The sequence below is a fragment of the Anomaloglossus baeobatrachus genome, chromosome 4, assembly GCF_048569485.1.
Source record: "Anomaloglossus baeobatrachus isolate aAnoBae1 chromosome 4, aAnoBae1.hap1, whole genome shotgun sequence".
NCBI classification, from domain to species: domain Eukaryota; kingdom Metazoa; phylum Chordata; class Amphibia; order Anura; family Aromobatidae; genus Anomaloglossus; species Anomaloglossus baeobatrachus.
This window is the reverse complement of record NC_134356.1, coordinates 667,807,578-667,829,347: the sequence shown is the minus strand read 5'-3', so window position 1 is coordinate 667,829,347 and position 21,770 is coordinate 667,807,578. Positions and strand designations below refer to the sequence as shown.

Here is a 21,770-nt window from a genome sequence, read left to right as displayed (position 1 = left end):
ACCGGCAAGACGCAGGTAGGCTACAGTTCGTCGTTCCCGAGGTGTCACACGGAGCGACGTGTGCTGCCTTGGGAATGATGAACAACCGGCACGCAGAAGGAAGATCGAGTTTTTGAAAATGAACGATGTGTCAACGAGCAACGATAAGGTGAGTATTTCTGCTCGTTAACAGTCACTTGTAGCTGTCACACGCTACGATATATCAGATGATGCCGGATGTGCGTCACTATCGACGTGACCCCGACGACTTTTTGCCCGATATATCGTACCGTGTGACGCCCGCATTAGTCTGCTCCGATCAGCAATGTTTCTACTTCTTATACTGTATATATTGTACATCACTCATTCACACAATTGTACAGTGATTGTACAAATCACTCGTCAGACCACACTTGGAGTAGTGTGTGCAATTTTGGGCACCGGTGCTCAAGAAAGACATTACTGAGCTTGAAAGGGTTCAGAGGCGGGCTACTAAAATAATAAATGGAGTGGGTGCATTACAATACACGGAAGGGTTATCAAAATTAGGTCTATTTACTCTAGAAAAGAGAAGACTTAGGGGAGACCTAATAAATATGTACAAATATATCAGAGGGCCATATAGAGATCTCTCCCCTGATCTGTTTGTACCAAGGACTATGACAAGAACAAGGGGGCATTCTCTTCGATTGGAGGAAAGAAAATTCCTACATCAGCATAGAAGAGGGTTCTTCACGGTAAGAGCAGTGAGGCTCTGGAACTCTCTTCCTGAGGAGGTGGTGATGGCCAACTCACTGAATGAATTTAAGAGAGGAATGGATGCTTTTCTTGATAGCAAAAGTATAGAAGGTTATAAATAGCATAATCTTACAGGTAGATAGAAGAGCGACCAAGATTATTAGAGGAATGGGTGGGCTGCAACACCAAGACAGGTTATTAAACTTGGGGTTATTTAGTTTGGAAAAACGAAGGCTTAAGGCTACTTTACACACTGCGATATCGGTCCCGATATCGCTAGTGTGGGTACCCGCCCCCATCTGTTGCACGACACGGGCAAATCGCTGCCCGTGTCGCACAACAGCCGTCACACATACTTACCTGTCCGGCGACGTCGCTGTGACGGGCGAACCGCCTCCTTTCTAAGGGGGCGGTCCGTGCGGCGTCACAGCGACGTCACTGAAGCGTCACTGAACCGCCGCCCAATAGCAGCGGAGGGGCGGAGATGAGCGGGACGTAACATCCCGCCCACCTCCTTCCTTCCGCATAGCGGCAGGGAGGCAGGTAAGGAGAGCTTCCTCGTTCCTGCGGCGTCACACGCAGCGATGTGTGCTGCCGCAGGAACGAGGAACAACTTCGTTACTTCTGCAGTAACGATTTTTAAGAATGGACCCCCATGTTGCCGATTAGCGATTTTGCACGTTTTTGCAACGATGTCACACGCAGCAACATCGCTAATGCGGCCGGATGTGCGTCACAAATTCCGTGACCCCAACGACTCCGCATTAGCGATGTCACAGCGTGTAAAGCCCGCTTTAGGGGGGGATCTAATCACAATGTATAAATATATTAGGGGACAGTACAGAGACCTTTCCAAAGATCTTTTTACACCTAGGCCTGCGACTGGAACACGGGGGCATCCGCTATGTCTCGAGGAAAGAAGGTTTAATCATAATCACAGACGAGGATTCTTTACTGTACGAGCAGTGAGACTATGGAACTCTCTGCCGCATGATGTTGTAATGAGGGATTCACTACTAACATTTAAGCAGAGCCTGGACGCCTTTCTTGAAAAATATAATATTACCAGTTATGTATATTAGATTTTATGACAGGGTGTTGATCCAGGGAACTAGTCTGATTGCCGGATGTGGACGAAGGAAGGAATTTTTTTCCCCATTGGAGCTTGTTTGACACATTGGGGTTTTTTTGCCTTCCTCTGGATCAACATGTTAGGCTACGGGTTGAACTAGATGGACTTAGGCGGGCTTTGCACGTTGCGACATCGGTAACAATGTGTTACTGATGCTGCAGCAATAGTCCCGCCCCCGTCGCACGTGCGATATCTAGTAAAAGCTGCCGTAGCGATTATCATCGCTACGGAAGCTTCACACGCACTTACCTGCCGTGCGGCGTCCCTCTGGCCGGCGACCCGCCTCCTTCCTAAGGGGGCGGGTCGTGCGGCGTCACAGTGACGTCACACGGCAGGCAGCCAATTGAAGCGGAGGGGCGGAGATGAGCAGGATGTAAACATCCCGCCCACCTCCTTCCTTCTCATTGCAGCCGGCGGCAGGTAAGGTGATGTTCCTCGCTCCTGCGGCTTCACACACAGCGATGTGTGTTGCCGCAGGAGCGAGGAACAACATCGTACCTGTCGCTGCACCGGCATTATGGAAATGTCGGAGGCTGCAGCGATGATACGATAACGACGCTTTTGCACTCGTTCATTGTATCAAAAAGGTTTTACACGTTGCGATATCGACTGTGACGCCGGATGTGCGTCACTTTCGATTTGACCCCATCGACATCGCACGTGCAATGTCGCAACGTGCAAAGCCGCCCTTAGAGTCTCCATTCAACCTTAAAAACTATGAAACTATGAAACACATTCAGCACTGTATATGCAGCTATAAAAAGGCAGAGATAGTAGTAAACCAACTCTGCCTTCTCTATAGCTAGCCTGGCTCTTCTCACAGCTGGATCTTCACTCCTGAAATTTGTAAAGTCATTTATGGGCCACCATGTTCTTTTAAGATGTTCAGTGTTCATGTGTAGTTAGTCTATAGAGAACATAAGTTCTAAGTAAAAATGAGTGTGGGTGTTTGGTTTATAGTTTCATGAAGAAATGTAAAAAAAGGGGGGGATTCATATGTCCCACACTCAATGAACCATCTGCCATAGAGGAGAAAATTAAAGCTACTCAGCATTAGTGGCCACATTGATAAAAAGATCATAAAGAAGCCTTTTCTCAAATACCTTGTGTAGTAAATTCTGACTCTGAGTGGCGCTATTGTGGTCCACTGAACCCCATCAAGTGATCCCCGGGCTAGGTGACCCCTGAGATCTTGTGATGTCACGTCAACTTCCAGTTGACCCGACATCACAGAGGCGGGACCCTGTCTCCCTGAGTGACTGGGCTGTAGGCAGAGTTTCACCGCTCGTCACAGGTCATCACTCACATTCTCTCTCCTTCGCTGAAGAGCAGGAACAATGACGAGCTTTAAATCTCTGCCCATGGTCCAGTCACTCAGGAAGACGGGCCACCTCAGTGATGTGGGGTCAACTGGAAGTTGATGTGACATCACCGAATCTCAAAGGTCCCGGAGCCCACAGGTCACGTGATGGGGATGAGCAGACCGGAATAGCGCTGCTCAGAGTCAGAATTTACTACACAAGGTATTTGAGAATAGCCTTCTTATGAACTTTACATTGATGCGGCCACTAATGCTGAGTAGCAGACCACCTCTTTAAGGGGCCAAATTGAATTACTAAAAATTATTGAGGGATTGGTTAGACATTTTGTCTCCCAATGCTTTTCCTGAGAGTAACATAACTTTCTATATGCAATGGCTATGTGTCAACTGGCAGATGCTAAATATAATGGCCGTGTAACCAGTATTAGTAAATTTTGACACTTACCTGGTACATATAGTCATGGAAATAGTGGACTTGGCCCCTTCTGGTCTTTTAGCTGTTTAGAGAAACTCCATGTTATTTAGGTTCACTTAATATTGATTTACCAAAAATTGCCAATCTGACATTTTAGTTGCTAGTGATATGCTAAATATCTCTTTTTTTCCAATTATTACTACAGTAAAACAATACCAGAGTTCCCTTATTCATTTTTAGCATTCTAGTGTGCAGCTGTATATGTTTTGTAGTTATACATGTGTGAGTCAGTCTTTTTGAACATTTATAGTGATATAATGCGTTACAGCCAAAGTTGCTACAGGAAAATCCCCGTGCAACCAGTCAGTTCAAGAATTCTTAAAGGGATTATGTAGGATTGTTTTTCTGATTAGATTTTCCCAAACAATGGCACTCTCACCTAGAGCTGAGCTACAATACTAAATGCAACCTATAGACAGGCGTGGTCATGAAGCCTCTGATCCCAGATCACAATCAATTCAAGAGCTAAAAGCAGACTTGTCACACTATGGAGATCGCACAAGGTACCCATCAATCTATTATCTGTGATTGATGATTGTGATGTGATCCAGAACATCAGCTTTCCTACACTCAAAATCAGTGTATTACTCTTCTTAATTAAATTTTAAAATTCCCAAAAAGTTCACTCAAGTCATATTAAATTCACACCCACTTCACTAACAGTATACCCCCTAAGGAACAAAACAAAAAATAGACTTGATCTCTAACCGCTCACATAAGACCATGTACGTCTTTATCGATTTGAAGGAGATAGAAGAAAAGGGTTAATCCGCGCTGCCAGAAGAAGATCACTGACGATCAATGGAGATTAAGACATCAGATTTTATTGTTCTAATAATGTACATTATTGATTTTTGTTCCGAAAAAGGGGTTATACAGCTCCGAAATGCATAGAACAATAAAATCCGATGTTTTAATCCCCATTGATCTCCAGTGATCTTCTTCTGGCAACGCGGAATAACCCTTTTCTTCCATCAACTCCAACGCTATTGTCGCGGGCGTCGGGGCGCTGCGCTCGCTAATGCTCAGGTCCGGCGCTGCTGCTGCTGCTGCTCGGTGGCTTGAGCGGTGGGCAGGATCCGGGGACTCGAGCGGCGCTCCTCACCCGTGAGTGAAAGGGGTAGTTTGTTTGGGGATTTGAGTCCATGACGCCACCCACGGGTTGTGGTGAAGATGGGCACCACCGCTGCTGCTGACGGGGATCCCGGGAGCGATGGTAGGGAGCAGCTGGGATGTTGTTTTCCCCCTCTGTGGGTAGGGGTTGGTGGTCCCGGGGCCCGGTAAGGTGACGGGGAGGCAGGGTTGGCAAGGTGCAGGGTCGCAGGGACTGCGCAGCGCGGTGCCGGATGGCACGGTTGTACTCACTCAGCCACAAATAAACGCAAAGTCTCTGGTAAACCAAACGGCTGGATGGACGGGTCCCGCAGCCGGCTGCTGTGACTTCTCCCGGACGGTTGGTGATGGCTGCCTTTTCCTGCACCTGTGTGTTTGTTCAGCTCCAGTGGCTTCCCAACTGTAACCCACTCTCCAGCGTATATGTGCCGGAGGAGCCCTTTTGCCCGCAGGCTCTGGCCCTTGGGATCCTAGCTTTGGCGGTAACTGTATTCCCTTCTGCTGGTTGGACGGTTGCCTTCTATCGGGTCTTGGCTGCTAGGAAACCCCTAGGGTTCCGGTCACTAACGGATTTGACCTTTTCGGCGGCTCCAAGCCTGGTCGGGGTCCGCAGGCCCTGCCTGTGTGTGCTGGCTTCACTTCGCTCCCCGGTTCGGTACCGGCGGGCCACCGCCCGACCCCGGTCCTACGGTTTCACGTTGATTCGCCTCTCCTGCAGACGGCCACCACCGCCTGCCAACCTTGCTGTCCGTGTCTGGACCACGCACCCAGACACCAGCAGACACTCCTTCCACTTTCACCTCCTAAACTGGTCTGCAGACTACAACTGCACTCAAGCTCTGCCCGAGCTTAACTAACTGCTTTTTCCTGCCTCCAGGACTGTGAACTTCTCAGTGGGTGGGGCCAACCACCTGGCTCCACCCCACCTGGTGTGGACATCAGCCCCTGGAGGGAGGCAACAAGGATTTGTGTTTGGCTGATGTGCTTATCTCGGGGTGGGTGTGTGTGTGTTGCAGTACCTGTGACGACCTGGCTAGTCCAGGGCGCCACACTATCTTCCTGGGTCCTCCACACATGGTTATAGTGGTTGTGTCTATAACACAACCATACCAGGTTAGTGCACCTAATTCAATTCTTTCTGGTACCACTGGATAAGACACCATTTTCGTCCCCCTTCTGTGTCATTACAGTTTCACAACATATCTATCTGTTTGAAGAAGGGTGCTGGCGGCCACGCACGCACCGTGCTCCTTCACAAAGGAGACTGGGTGCAGAGCGGACTTTGAGCGGGGTACATGACACTTATTTGCTGCTTCAGGCCGGTGTCCTTCACCCCTGATGACGGTCATCAATGTAGTCGGGTAGTAAGACATGCAAAACCAGAGTTCACTTAACCAACAAGATTTTGTTTACTTTTTATTCTTTACCTTGTTATGGCAGACAGGCCTTCCTTGCTCTTTGTGGGTACTACTCTTCGTGATGTCCCCCACTATTTTGAACCATGTCATTAACACTCTAGGGTCAGTGCCCCCTAATATCACACACCTTTGTCTGCTTCTGGACCTGGATGACTTTTCTAGCCGGATAACTCTTTAAGCCTGACAGGGTGAGCCGCAGGCTTTGGACTTCTAGAGGATAGCTTTGGTATTAGCACTGAGGTCATGTCTTCTTATTTTGAACCCATTTCTAGACTGACTTCCCTCTGGAATTTCCTCTCCCAACAATACACTCTGCCATTTGTTATTCCTCCCTTTTCTATCTCAATATGTCCTTTTGTGATGCCTAAACCATCTAACCTAGTCCGGCTAATCATAGTAGGAACCTTGAATGGCAGCAGGTAGGAGGAAATTTGCAGTGCACCAGCCCGGCAACCTCAGAATACCGCAGAGCTCTTGCATGGTCAACATTACTTAACCTTCAAGAGGTCTGAAAATATTAAAAATCTGCTCCTTTACTTAAGTAAAACTTTAAAGGGTGCTAGTTTTTAATACCTCACAGTACAGCCAAGATTCTTGAAGAACGAGGAATCAATTATATTTTTATTACTTCATTCAAAGGCTCTTATGCTTAAGAGTGAAGCCACTCCAGAAGACAACTTCATTGAGTAAAGGCGGCGTTACACGCTATGATTTATCTGACGATATGTCATCGGGGTCACGGATTCCGTGACGCACATCCGGCATCGTTAGCGACGTCGTTGCGTGTGACACCTATGAGTGACTCCGAACGATCGCAAATAGGTTGAAAATTTTTGATCGTTGACACGTCATTCAGTTTCAAAATATTGTTCGTCGTTTGGAACGCAGCAGACATATTGCTACGTTAGACACCCTGCCAACGATGAACAACATCCACACGACCGCCTTGGTCAAACAATATATCGCTGAACGATTTAGCGTCGTTTGTGAGATGTGTACGTGTGACCGCTAATAAACGATCTATGAGCGATTTCGGCAAATCGTAACTACGATCTGGGCGTGTCACATCGCTAATGAGATCGTCAGATAAATCGTAGCGTGTAACGCCGCCTTAAACCACTTATAACCATTACCTGTGTAAAGTATTCAGTTCTAAATACTCTATATTTACTAGATGTCTTCTTTCACAAGATCACCTCTGTAGAAGACCAAAATTATTAGGTGATAGTCTCAGAAAACATTCTCTGCACTTTGTGAGTCTACTGGTTCAGCTTTCCAACTACCGTTACATGGATGCTTGTAGAGTATGTGTGTTGGCACGGTTGCTCGTTGTGATGAAAATTCTCTAAAATGCCATATCACAATGTGTAAAGGTAAGATCACAAAATACCAAGATGGATAGTGACTGAAATGTTTCTGGTCAGTATATGCAAACTAAAGGGCTATTTTGCTAGGACATTGCAGCTTAAATAGGGAGTTTTTAGCGCTGATTTACTAGGTTTTTTTTTAAATTGCTTCCTGGAATGTTATTAAAGAGTTAATATCTTACCGTCCGGTTCATCCTTAATAGTTACCGACAGATCAAAATTGTTGCATTTTTTCTCTTTTTCTGTCTCAAGGGCATAATAAACTGACAACACCTAGAGGTCAAAAGCAATATGAAACATTTTTAGAAAAATATCGCAATATCACTTAATATTTTGATCAGAGTAACTTATTGGTCAGTGATTGTAAGGTAACATTTTAGATGGGGAGTCTAGAGGTGGTTTTTTTTCATATTTTCAGGCTGTCCATGTATTGTCCACAATATATGAGCTGTTATGTAATTTATAGACAACCAAAGGCGTGAATTCCTTGCATTTGACTGAAGCTGCAAAACTTCAGTGGAAGCGTTACAGACTGAGCAAAACTACACATGTCTGGACGCTGCCTGCAGAGGCTGACAAAATCTACTTGCAAAGATACTGCAAGTTATTTAAAATCTAAGGAGCTATAAACTACTACAACACTATCTTATATAGATAAAATGTCTCACCAGTGTCACATACCTTCTTTTACATTTCTGGGGAGTACAAGCTTAAGGCTGGTGTCACATTTGCGATTGCCTCGCGTGTATTTCGCACGAGCCTCGCGGTGCATCACCCGGCACGGACTCACACTCTCTTCACAGGAGTGGGTTGGTTGCATAGAGATGCATGCAACTGACCCGCTCCTGTGAGGAGAGTGTGAGCCCGTGCCGGGTGATGCACTGTGAGACTCGCCCGAGATACATGCACGGCAATCGCAAATGTGACACCGGCCTAAGGGGCACTTTGCACACTGCGACATCGCAGCCCGATGCTGCGATGCCGAGTGCGATAGTCCCCGCCCCCGTCGCAGCAGCGATATGTGGTGATAGCTGGCGTAGCGAAAATTATCGCTACGCCAGCTTCACACACACACTCACCTGCCGTGTGACGTCCCTGTGGCCGGCGACCCGCCTCCTTGTTAAGGGGGCGGGTCGTGCGGCATCACTGCGACGTCACACGGCAGGCGGCCAATCGGAGCGGAGGGGCGGAGATGAGCAGGATATAAACATCCTGCCCACCTCCTTCCTTCCGCATAACCTGCGGAAGCCGCGGTGACGCCGGTAGGAGATGTTCCTCGCTCCTGCGGCTTCACACACAGCGATGTGTGCTGCCGCAGGAGCAAGGAACAACATCGGACCGTCGCGTCAGCGTAATTATGAATTACGCCGACGCTGCACCGATGATACGATTACGGCGCTTTTGCGCTCGTTAATCATATCATCTAGGCTTTACACACTGCGATGTCGCATGCGATGCCGGATGTGCGTCACTTTCAATTTGACCCCACCGGCATCGCACCTGCGATGTCGCAGTGTGCAAAGTGCCCCTTAGTCTCAAAGACGCACCATGACAAATGATGAGCAAACCCGTGGATATTTGGCTTGCCAAACCACCACAGGGGGCACAAAAAATATTATGGAACTTGATGTTGAACTTAACCATGAACAACAAACCCCAAACAAATCAATGGGCACGAGGCGTATAGGGTTGTAAAATAACTGTAAAATAGTCTTAGTAAGCGCTAGGAGGCTGTGGTGGAAGTTAAATGGTAGTAAGAGCAGGATAGTTATACAAACTCTTTTCTGGGCCTGCTAATTAAGGTTCATGAATATTCATGAATATTCACTGCTTCCCTCACCCACTCTCTGTACCAGTGCCTGTGATTGTTTGCAGACTGCTATATACGCCGCCCCCCCCTGTGTCCGCATCTGTGATTTTTTTTTGCAGTTAATTTGCTGTGTAGTAGTGTAAAAATAAATGAATAAATCATTTAAAAAAAACGACATAGGCTCCAGACATATTTGGATAGCCAGCACAGGTAAACAACAGCTGTAGCACCTACCTGTGAGCTTTACCATGGCTTGATATCAATATAGAGAGGGAAAAAAGACATAGGGTTTCCCCATTTGTGATATACAGCCACGGAAAAGCAGACAGGTGGGGCTTGTATTACCACGATGGGAGCCGCAATGGATTTTGCGGCCCCCTGCCTAAAACTGCCAGCCTGCAGCTGCTCAGAATTGTTGCATCCCATTAGATAATTAGATAAGACAATTCCAATCTTTATTCGGCCCATCCAGATTGCCTGGTGCGGTGGCAATCGGGGTATTATAAAGGGTTTAATGACAGCTCACAGCTGCCACCAAGCCCTAGATTATTAATGGGAGGTGTCTATGAGACTACTTCAATTACTAATCTTATAAGATAAAAAAAATAAACACAAACACCGAAAAAATTATGTATTTTAAATAAAATACACACAACTTCTTTCACCCCTTTATTAACTCCCAAAACACCCTTGAAGATATAACGTAATTCATACAAGGTCCCACAATATTTTCCCTCTCTTCAGTCTCTGGATGTAGCAGTGACGGGATCTTCATGGGACCTCGTATGGATTACTTTGGATCTGCAAGGGTGCTTTGGGGGTTAAAGAGGGTGTGTATATTTTATTTCAAATAAAGGATTTTTTTCTTTGTTTAATTTCTTTTCACTTACAAGATTAGCAGTGGGTAAGTTTCATAGACACTCCCCATTACTAATCTAGGGCTTAGTGGCAGTTGTGAAGTCATTAACTCTTTATATTACCCCGATTGCCTCTGCACCAGGGCAATCAGGATTTGCCGGGTAAAGCCTGGAATTGTTGCATCTAATGGATACAACAATTCTGAACAGCTGCAAGTTGGTATTTTTAGGCTGGGGGGTCCAATATCAGTAACACCTTCTATCCTGATATTACCAGCCCCCACCAGTCTGCTTTTCAGTGGCTGTATATCAAAAAGGGGGATACACTACATCTTTTTTCCCCCCACTATTTTGATGACCAGCCACAGCAGTGGCACTAGTGGGGGCTACAGCTTGCTACTGTAGTTTTACCCAAGCTATGAAAAATATGGCAGGAACCTATGTCATTTTTTACCCACTATTTATTTATTTCCTCTTACATTAGTATACAACAAACTAACTGCAACCAATCACAGATGTGAACACAGGGTAGGGATGTGTATAGCAGTCTGTAACCAATCATATCCACTGGCACAGACTGTTTGGAGGGGAAAGCAGTGAATACTCATGAAGCTTAACTAGCGGCCCAGGAAGAGAGTCTGACTGCAGCGTGATCCTCCAGGAAACACGGTATGTATAACTATCCTGCTCTTACTACCATGTAAATTCCATTTACAGTCCAGGTCATTTTATATATTTTTCCCTGGCCAATCACAGCCATGCCCACAGCCTAAAAGTTTGCTGATTGGCTGCTCTGCAACTTTTCAACCAGCTTTATTTGGGTGACAAACCGAACACACCGTGTTTGGTATGAACCCCAAACTTTAGAGTTTGGGTTCACTCATTCCTAACCATGACAGCTCTCATCATGAAAGCCCATGAGCTGTACTATGGATACAAGATTAGTGATTAAGACAACGCCTCGGCTCATCATATATGTTGTGAAGATGTGCTGTTGATCTTAGAGGTTGGCTGAGAGGTTCTCGCAAGTCGATGCCACTTGCTGTCCCAATGATATGACGGGAACAGAAGGTCCATGTGCCCCACTGTTACTTCTGTTTAACCAGTGTCTCTGGTTTCTTTGCTATGAATATGAAATCCATCCCAATCTGACTTCAGATATGAGTCCAGTGCCAAATGATGACTCTTTTCCAGTACCAAAGCCAGCAAAGACATAGAGCTGACAAGAGGCAGCCGATGAAGATGTTGCATTCTATGAGTCAGAGATGGGGAACTATGCTGATTCAGACTTTGAAGTATGTCTGTCGAACTTTGTCTTATTGCAAAGCCAAAAGTGAATGACTTGGTCTGGGACTTACGTTTATCAAAGACAAATTCAGAGTTACTAACTTCAAGATTTGCATTTGCTGTCACCTGGTACAAAATATTCTCTCCCTCGAAGCCACCAAGATGACATAACACAGATTTTGGAACAGGTTGAAAACCTGTGCTTCTGCATCGAGATTCATGGGTTGTTGCAGCTTTGGGTTGTGAGCATAAGCCAAAAGAGTGGCATCTCTGTAATGCCCATATCAGCATCCCTGCACTGTCCTGCTCCCCTCCTCCAGCAGGGACATTGGTTTTCTCACCTGCCTGGCCGTCCTGCAGTGGCTGCCCTGTCCCCTGTTCATGTAGCTGTCTCCCAGAGCAAGTGTACACCTCACAGGCTTCCTGGTTCTGCCTGAAGGGTGCACACGTGGCCAAACCCCTTTTCTTCAAGAGCCAGAACACCGCACCTGACCCGGTTTCAGGTTAGCTGAGAGCTTGTAGGTATTTAAGGCACCTTTCCCTTAAGGGAGGTGCCTGGACAATGAGTTAGTTATGTTTCTATTTCTCAGGTCCCTTCGTGCTGCTGTTGTCATTGTGTTGAGTGCTGCTGTTGACATTCGTCTATATTTCAGTGCTCTGCCAGTTTTCTGATCTGCTGCTGCCACTAACATTCACGCCAGCCGGCTACCATGATACTCACCATTGCAAGTATCCACGCTGGTCGCTGCTGCCATATCTATCCATCCATACATATGTACCGCCCCGCGGGCTCGGCTGCGACCGCCGAGCTGCTCGGATTCATGCTCGTACTGCGGGTGGTGGCTCGAGCCTCTCACGGACCCGGGGGTCACGTCGCTCTGCAAGGGAGTTGGCGCTAATGTGGCGCCCTGGACAAGCCAGGACGTCACAGGTACTGCAACAACACACCCCACACCCCGGTTAGGCACATCAGTCACACACAAATCCTTGTTGCCTCCCTCCAGGGGCTGATGTCCACACCAGGTGGGGCGGAGCCAGGCGGTTGGCCCCGCCCACTGAGGAGTTCACAGTCCTGGAGACAGGAAACAGTGGTCAGTTAAGCTCGGGCAGAGCTCGAGTGGAGTGTAGTTAAGGAGAGTGAAAGTGAAGGAGTAAGAAAGTGTTAGTAGAGGAGCAGTCTGACAGTGTCCGGGTACATGGCCCGGGCACATACAGCAAGGTTGGCAGACGGTGGTGACCGTCTGCAGGAGGGGCCGATCGACACGGAACCGTAGGACCGGGGACGGGCGGTGGCCCGCCGGTACCGAACCGAGGAGCGAAGAGAAGCCAGCACCATTCAGCAGGGCCTACGGACCCCGACCAGGCTTGGAGTCGCCGTAAAACCGGTCAAATCCGTTAGCGACGGGAACCTCCGGGGTTTCCCAGCAGCAAAGACCCGATTGAAGGCAACCGCTCAACCGTGAAGGGAAATACAGTCACCGCCAAGGCTACAGTTCCCAGGGCCAGAGCCTTCGGGCAAAAGGGGCTCCCTGGGCATCTATCCACGCTGGGGAGCGGGTTACCGGTGGGAAGCCATCGGGGCCGAAAACACACTACAGGTGCAGGGAAAGGCAGTCACCTCCAACCTACCGGGAGTGATCACCACAGCCGTCTGCGGAACCCGTCCATCCAGCCGTTTGTTTTACCAGAGACTCCGTGTACGTTACTGGCTGAGTGAGTACCACAGTGCCGTCTGGCACCGCGCTGCCCCCGCGACCCTGCACCTCACCAAACCCGGCCATCCACTATCCAGTTCCCCTCACCGGGCCCCGGGACCACCCAAAAACCCCCCTACCCACGGAGGGGAGAGAAACATCTCGGCTGCTCCCTGTCATCGCTCCCGGGATTCCCATCCAGAGCAGCGGTGGTGTCCCAACCTCACCACAAACTGTGGGTGGCGTCACGAACCGACTCCCCCAATCCCAAAAACTACCCCCTTTCACTTACGGGCGAGGAGCGCCGCTCGAGTCCCCGGATCCGGCCCACCGCTCGAGCCACCGAGCAGCGAGCAGCGAGCAGCAGGCTGCAGCAGCGCCGGACCAAAGCGCCAGCGAGAGCGCAGCAGCGACGGCCCCCTCCCCGCCCGCGACACTACACGCGGGGATTTGGGTGTTTGGTTTGGAATGATAGTTCGTGACGCCACCCACGGGTTGTGGTGATCGTAGACACCACCGCTGCGATGGAGCGGTGTAATGGCGCAGCTAGGTGTTGACCCCTCCGTGGGTAGGGGGTGTTGGTCCCAGGGCCCGGTAGGCGAGGGCCGGGGTGCAGGGTGAAGTGTTGCGATGCAGTGCGGTGCGGTGCCTGATGGCACTGGTGTACTCACTCTGATACAAGACACTGGAGTCTCTGGTAAACCAAACGGAGTGATGAACGGGGCCCACAGCCGGCTGCAGCTTCTCCCAGAGTAGGTTGGTGGTTTCCGCCTTTCTCTTGCACCTCTGTGTGTAAATGTTTGACTCCTATGCCTAGACACCGGTAGTCCGCTCCCCGACTTGTATATGCCGTAGGAGCCCGTTTGCCGCAGACACTGGCCCTTTGGGTCTCTATGCCTTGGTGGTGGCTTTACCCTGTATGGTTGGGCTGTTGTCTTCTAAAGGGACTTGTGTGGGATAGGTCCTTAACTCCAGTCCGCAATCAGTTGATTCGACTCGGCCCTGTCGGTTCAGGGCTTTGTGCTGGGTCTAAGTACCCTGCCTGGTGCTCCGGTATCCAGTTGGCTCCCCGGTTCGGTTCCGGTGGGCAACTACCCTGTCCCGGTTCCTTACGGTTCCACTGGTCGTCTTCCTGGTCTCCTGCAGGCGGCCACCACCATCTGCCTCCTTGCCAATGGTGACTGGGCCCCGACCCAGCCACCTGGTAGTCTCTTAGCAGGCCCGGACACAGGACTGCCCGTGACCTTGACTGCTCTTGACTTGCACTTGAACTAGACTCTGTTTTTTCCCGTCTCCAGGCCTGTGAACTCCTCGGTGGGCGGAGCCAACCGCTTGGCTCCTCCCCCCTGGTGTGGACATCAAACCTGGAGGGTGGTGACAAGGTTTTTAGTTTGGCTGGTGTTACCTAATCAGGAGGGGGGTGTGGTGTTGTGTGTGACTACCTGGGACGACCCGACTAGTCCGGGGCGTCAAACATACATACATCCCTGATGGATCCACTACTCTGCTTGCTGCTGTTGTTACTACTTCCAGAGACTGTACTGTGTCTGAGGCACCAGATGCCAGGGTATCGCAGATCCTCAGGGGCTGCCGTCTGCTTGCTGTTTACTAGCGTGTTTATCTGCGGCCACCTCCGGTGGCAGTAGTAAAGACTCAGTGGCCAGTCCAGTTCACTCCTCCTGGCAAGTGAACGGTACCTTTGGTCCAGTGGACCCACTAATACAGTGCTCATCCCATGAGCACAAAAGCCTCTTTATTGACTCATCAGTGTTAAACCTCAAGGCTGTCTTGTTACACAATGGTAAAGTTCATCCTTGAATACCTGTAGGCTATGCTGCACACAGGAAACATGCGAGAACAAGGAATTGTTGAAACATATCAAGTGCAGCAACTACAACTGGAACATCAGGGGGAATTTAAAAGTAGTGGCACTGCTGTTTGGATTACAGCTCGGATATACCAAGTACTGCCATTTCATGTGCATATGGGACAGCTGTGCTAAACACTCACATTACAGTAGAAGCAAGTGGTCAATCCATAACCAGTTGACTACTAGGCAGAAAAGTGTTGCACATAAAGTGACACTTGTGGACCGGCAATTATATTTCTGCCTCCAGTTCAAATAAAAATTGGGCTGATGAAAAATTTTGTGGAAGCAATGAACAAAGAAGAAGGAGGGTTTTGTTATTTAGGACAAATATTCCAAAGAATAACCAATGGCAAAATTAAGGAAGTCATTTTTGTTGGTCCACAAATTCGACACCTCGTGAAAGACAAGAACTTCGAAGAGTTGATGGTGGGGCCTGAGAAACTTGCTTGGAAATCATCAATCAAATCAAGGAAGTTTCCGAGATTTTCCTTGGCAACTATCAAGCACCAAACTACATTGAATTGGTCGACAACCTTCTTGAAGCTGAAGTGCAACATGTCATTGAAAATTCAATTTTTGCATTCACGTTTGGAATTCTTTCCTGAAAATCTTGGTGCATCAGTGACGAACATGGGGAATGGTTTTACTAAAATATTGCCACAATGGAAAAGTGTTATCAAGGCTACTCAAATCCATCAATGCCAGCTGACTATTGCTGGACACTAAAGGCCACTTTACACACACAGCGACATCGCTAGTGATGTCGCTGCCGATTGCACCCGCCCCCATCGGTCACACTATAGTTACCTTCCTAGTGACGTCTCTGTGGCCGGCGAACTGCCTCTTTTCTAAGGTTGCGGTTCGTGCCGCGTCACAGCGACGTCACACGGCAGGCGGCCAGTAGAAGTGGAGGGGCGGAGAGCAGCCGAAAGAAAGACACGCCCACCTCGTTGCCGGAGGACGCAGGTACGGTGTTGTTCGTTGTTCCTGGGGTGTCACACGTAGCGATGTGTGCTGCCTCAGGAACGACGAACAACCTGCGTTCTGCACCAGCAACGATGTTTGGGATTAGGACGTGTCAACGATCAACGTTTAGTTGAGTATTTTTGATCGTTAGTGGTCGTTCGTACCTTTCACACGCAACGACGTTGCTAACGAGGCCGGATGTGCGTCACGAATTCCATGACCCCAACAACATCTCGTTAGTGATGTCGTTGCGTGAAAAGCCCCCTTAATACTCAAAATTTCTACATGATGCAGAATATTAGAATTTAGATTTTGGCTTAGCTCGCATGGGTTTACCATAATCACCCAAATTTTAAAGGAAGCAAAACTTTCAAAAAATGTGTTGTCCAATAACTGATTTAAAATGATTATCAGGCAGCAGGAAAAAAAATAACAATGGATATCATTGCAATGAATATTTGTGTAATGTGTAGTTGTGACGAAACATATAGAAAGGGTGATCTAAAACGTACTAAAGATTTAAGCATTGGAAAAATATATTATTTCCTTACTGTTAAAGTCCCTTGACCCTTCCCTTTTGCAGTGACTATAAAGTCTCCAAGTTCACTTGTCTGCAAAGAAAAAAAAATTAAGTCACAAATGTCCAGAGAATATTTATTTCTACCAGTAAAGGATTTTTATTTTTACCAATAGAGGTTTAATTACTACTGACCCCAACACATCTTTGGGTTCTTACCTGCTCCGATCGGGCCAGCATGGCGTTATTCAGATTAAGACGGACAGTTGTACTTTGAGATCTCCCCGGGAGCTTGAATGAAATGTCCATGTTCAAGTCTTTAAAAGTTGGTACATCTATCATATACTGAGCGAGAGCTTCAAACTGCATGATGGTAGACTGGAAAGCAAGAGGAAGAGAAAAATGCAAAACTGTAGACCTGATTAGTGCATCACCCCTATTAATCAAAGTCATATCTATATTTCAGAATTTGGAGTGCTAGAAGATATTGTAAAGTCCAGTAAAAATAATCCCAAAATAAAATATCCATATCTGTAGCTATTTATCTATATCTACAGTTGTCGAAAAAAGACACATCTGCAGGTTTTTCCCCTCTGCTCTCTATACAGACACATCTGCAGGCTTTTCCCTCCGCTCTCTATAATAACACATCTGCAGGTGTTTCCCTCCCTCTCTATACAGACACATCTGCAGGTTTTTCCCCTCTGCTCTCTATACAGACACATCTGCAGGCTTTTCCCTCCGCTCTCTATAATAACACATCTGCAGGTGTTTCCCTCCCTCTCTATACAGACACATCTGCAGGTTTTTCCCCTCTGCTCTCTATACAGACACATCTGCAGGCTTTTCCCTCCGCTCTCTATAATAACACATCTGCAGGTTTTTCCCTCCGCTCGCTATACAGACACATCTGCAGGTTTTTCCCTCGCTCTCTATACAGACACATCTGCAGGTTTTTCCCTCCGCTCTCTATACAGACACATCTGCAGGTTTTCCCTCTGCTCTCTATACAGACACATCTGCAGGTTTTTCCCTCTGCTTTCTATACAGACACATCTGCAGGTTTTTCCCTATGCTTTCTATACAGACACATCTGCAGGTTTTTCTCACTATCTGACATGGAATCAGAATAAACTTTTGCCGTTTAAGGTCAATTAGGAACCAAAATTATTTCAATTTGTCAAATGTCAGAATAAAAAGAGAGAGAATGTTTTAATGCATTTATATTACTTTCTGCAAAGTCAAAAGTTTACATACACTAGGAGTACTATGCCTTTAAACATTATTAGACAGCCCATATGATGATGTCTTGTCTTGTCTTTGGAAGCCTCTGATAGGTTTATTGTCAACATCTGAGTTAGAGACACCTGTGGATGCATTTTAATGCACACTTGAAACACACTGCTTCTTTGTGTAGCATCATGGGAAAGTCAGAAGAAATCAGCCAGGATCTCAGGAAGAGAATTGTGGACTTGCACACGTCTGGTTCACCCTTACATGCAATTTTCAGATACTTGAAGGTGCCTTGTTCATCTGTACAAACAATTATACACAAGTACAAACAAGATGGGAATGTCCGGCCATCATACCGCTCAGGAAGGAGACATGTTCTGTGTACCAGAGATGAATGTGCTTTGGTAAGACATGTGCATATCAACCTAAGAACAAAAGCCCTTGTGAAGATGCTGGCGGAAGCTGGTAAGATTGTGTCATTATCTACAGTGAAATGAATACTGTATCAACATGGGCTAAAAGGTCACTCTGCCAGGAAGAAGCCATTACTCCAAAAGAAACATAAAAAAGCCAGATTAGTGTTTGCAAATGCACACAGGAACAAAGACTTCAGTTTTTGGAGACATGTCCTGTTGTCTGACGAAACTAATAATGGCCATCATTACATTTGGAGTAAAAAGAGAGAAGCTTTGAAGCCTAAGAATACCATCCCAACAGTAAAACATTTGGGCAGGAGCCCAATGATGTGGGGTTGTTTTGCTGCAGGAGGGACTGGTGCACTTCACATTATAGATGGCATCATGAGGAGAGAATATTATGTGGCAATACTGAAGAACATCTCAAGACATCAGCCAGGAACTTACAGCTTGGGCAGAAATGGGTCTTCCAAATGGACAATGACCCAAAGCTACTGCCAAACAGGCTACAAAGTTTGGCTTATGAATTGAGGAAAATCAAGCGTGAAGCTGCCAAGATGCCATTTGCCACCAGCTTGTCCATATTTCAGAGCTTCAATGTTACTGGAGTATCAAAAAGCACAAGGTGTGCCATACTCAGGGACATGGCCAAAGTAAGGAAGGCTGAAAAACCACCACCTCTGAACAAGAAACATAAGATAAAACCTCAAGACTGGGCCAAGAAATATCTTAAGACTGATTTTTCAAAGCTTTTATGGACTAATGAAATGAGAGTGACTCTTGATGGACCAGATGGATGGGCCAGAGGCTGGATCAGTAAAAGGCAGAGAGCTCCACTCCGACTCAGACGCCAGCAAGGTGGAGGTGGGTACTGGTATGGGCTGGTGTCATCAAAGATGAACTTGTGGGACCTTTTCAGGTTGAGGATAGAGTGAAGCTCAACTCCCAGACCTACTGCCAGTTTCTGGAAGACAACTTCTTCAAGCAGTGGTGTCGCGGGCGGGGAGGACGCCATCGCTAACGCTCGGGTCCGGCGCTGCTACTGCTGCTGCTCGGTGGCTCAAGCGGTGGGCCGGATCTGGGGACTCGAGCGGCGCTCCTCACCCGTGAGTGAAAGGGGTGGTTGGTTTGGGGGATTTAGTCCGTGACGCCACCCATGGGTCGTGGTGAAGATGGGCACTACCGCTGCTGGTGACGGGGATCCCGGGAGCAATGGTAAGGAGCAGCTGGGATGTTGTTTTCCCCCTCCGTGGGTAGGAGTCGGTGGTCCCGGGGCCCGGTGATGTTGTGACAGGGAGGCAGGTTTGGTGAGGTGCAGGGTTGCAGGGACAGCGTGGCGCGGTGCCGGATGGCACGGGTGTACTCACTCAGCAAGAAAGGTACAAAGTCCTCGGTAAACCAAACGGCTGGATGGACGGGTCCCGCAGCCGGCTGCAGTGTTTCTCCCCGGACAGGTGATGGCGGCTGTCTTTCCCTGCACCTTGATGTTCTCCTTCTGACTACTATGGATTCCCAACGGTAGTCCGCTCCCCGGTGTATGGGTACTGGAGGAGCCCATTTGCCCTCAGGCACTGGCCCTTGTGTCTCTAGCCTTAGGCGGTAGCTGTATACCTTCACGGTGTGGGCGGTTGCCTTCAATTGTGACTTTTGCTGTTGTGAAACCCCTGGGGTTCCAGTCACATTCGGATCTGACTATTGACGGCGGCTCCAAGCCTGGTCGGGGTCCGATGGCCCTGCCTGTGTGTGCTGGCTTCACTTCGCTCCCCGGTCGGTACCGGCGGGCCGTCGCCCGACCCCGGTCCTACGGTTCCGCGTTGCTCCACCACTCCTGCAGACGGCCACCACCATCTGCCAACCTTGCTGTCAGTGCCTGGGCCACAAACCCAGACACCCAAGTGCTTGCTCCTCTCTCTTCAAACTCCTACACTAAACTGTCACTTTTCCTGCCTCCAGGCCTGTGAACTCCTCGGTGGGTGGGTCCAACCGCTTGGCTCCTCCCCACCTGGTGTGGACATCAGACACTGGAGGGAGGCAACAAGGGTTTTTGTTTGGCTGGTGTCCCTGTCTAATGGGGGTGGGGGTGTTTGAGTGTTATCTGTGACGACCTGGCTAGGCCAGGGCGCCACAGTGGTACAGGAAGAAGTCGGTATCGTTCAAGAAAAACATGATTTTCATGCAGGACAATGCTCAATCACATGCATCCAACTACTCCACAGTGTGGCTGGCCAGAAAAGGTCTAAAAGATGAAAAAATAATGACATGGCCCCCTTGTTCACCTGATCTGAACCCCATAGAGAACCTGTGGTCCCATAAAATGTAAGATCTACAGGGAGGGAAAACAGTACATCTCTGGGAACAGTGTCTGGATGCTGTGGTGGCTGCTGCACGCAATGTTGATCGTAAACAGATCAAGCAATGACAGAATCTATGGATGGTCGGCTGCTGAGTGTCATCAGAAAGAAAGGGGGCTATATTGGGCACTAATTTTTGGTGGTTTTGTTTTTGTATGTCAGAAATGTTTATTTCTAATTTTTTTGCAGTTATATTGGTTTACCCAGTGAAAATAAACAAGTGAGATGGGAATATATTTGTTTTTATTAAGTTGCCTAATAATTCTGCACAGTAATAGTTACCTGCACAAATAGATATCCTCCTAAGATAGCCAAATCTAAAAAAACCCCTCCAACTGCCAAAAATATTAAGCTTTGATATTTATGAGTCTTTTGGGTTGATTGAGAACATAGTTGTTGATCAATAATAAAAAAAATCCTCTAAAATACAACTTACCTAATAATTCTGAACCCGGTGTAGTGTATGTAAACTTCTGCTTTTAACTGTATATATTACTTTTTTTGTAGAATGATGGTAATTGATAATGGTATCCTGAGAAACATTTAGGATTTGCCACAATTTTTCTACAAAACCTCCTAATTTCAGGGGCTCAAAAGTAATTGGACCAATTTACTTTACCATAAATAAAATGTTCATTTTTAATACCCTGTAGGGAATCCTTTGCAGGCAATGAGTGCCTGTTGTCTGGAAGCCATGGACGTCACCAACCACTGGGACAAGAAAAAACCAGCTCACCCTTTCAGGAGATTAGAGTAAAAATAAAAAGGTGTAAAAATGGATACGCGTTTCGGACGTATGTGTCCTTAGTCTAGAACAGGACACATACGTCCGAAACGCGTATCCATTTTTACACCTGCTATGATGCGCTTTTAATGCAACTATGGAACATGGAATTTTAACTTTTTTTCTGAATAAAATTGATGTTTTAAATTTCTGGAACTGGATGCTGGATTATCTTCCTCTCCCGTCACCAACCACTGGGTATACTCCTTTGTGATTCTTTGCTGGCGTTTACTGTAGTTGCTTGTTTGTGAGTCTTTTCCATTAAGTTTTGGCCTAAGCATATTAAGTGCATACGCGATAGGGTTGAAATCTGGTGATTGACTCAGTTATTGGAGAATATTCCACTTATTTTCCTTAAAAAACTCCTGGATTTCTTTTGCGGTTATGTTTTGGGTCATTGTCCATCGGTATGGTGATGTGCCATCCAATTCATCTTGCTGAA

The 21,770-nt window shown here is 47.5% G+C and overlaps 1 protein-coding gene across 1 annotated transcript in view; it reads right to left on the bottom strand.

The window, feature by feature from the left end:
- Positions 1–21,770, bottom strand: part of LOC142302794 (complement C3-like) — a 421,200-nt gene that overhangs the window by 49,180 nt on the left and 350,250 nt on the right. The window contains exons 29-32 of the mRNA XM_075343903.1: positions 16,764–16,922; positions 16,579–16,638; positions 7,726–7,816; positions 3,616–3,667 (exon numbers count right to left, since the gene is read on the bottom strand). Coding sequence (XP_075200018.1) covers positions 3,616–3,667; positions 7,726–7,816; positions 16,579–16,638; positions 16,764–16,922 — 362 coding nt within the window. The remainder of the gene's footprint in view (positions 1–3,615; positions 3,668–7,725; positions 7,817–16,578; positions 16,639–16,763; positions 16,923–21,770) is intronic.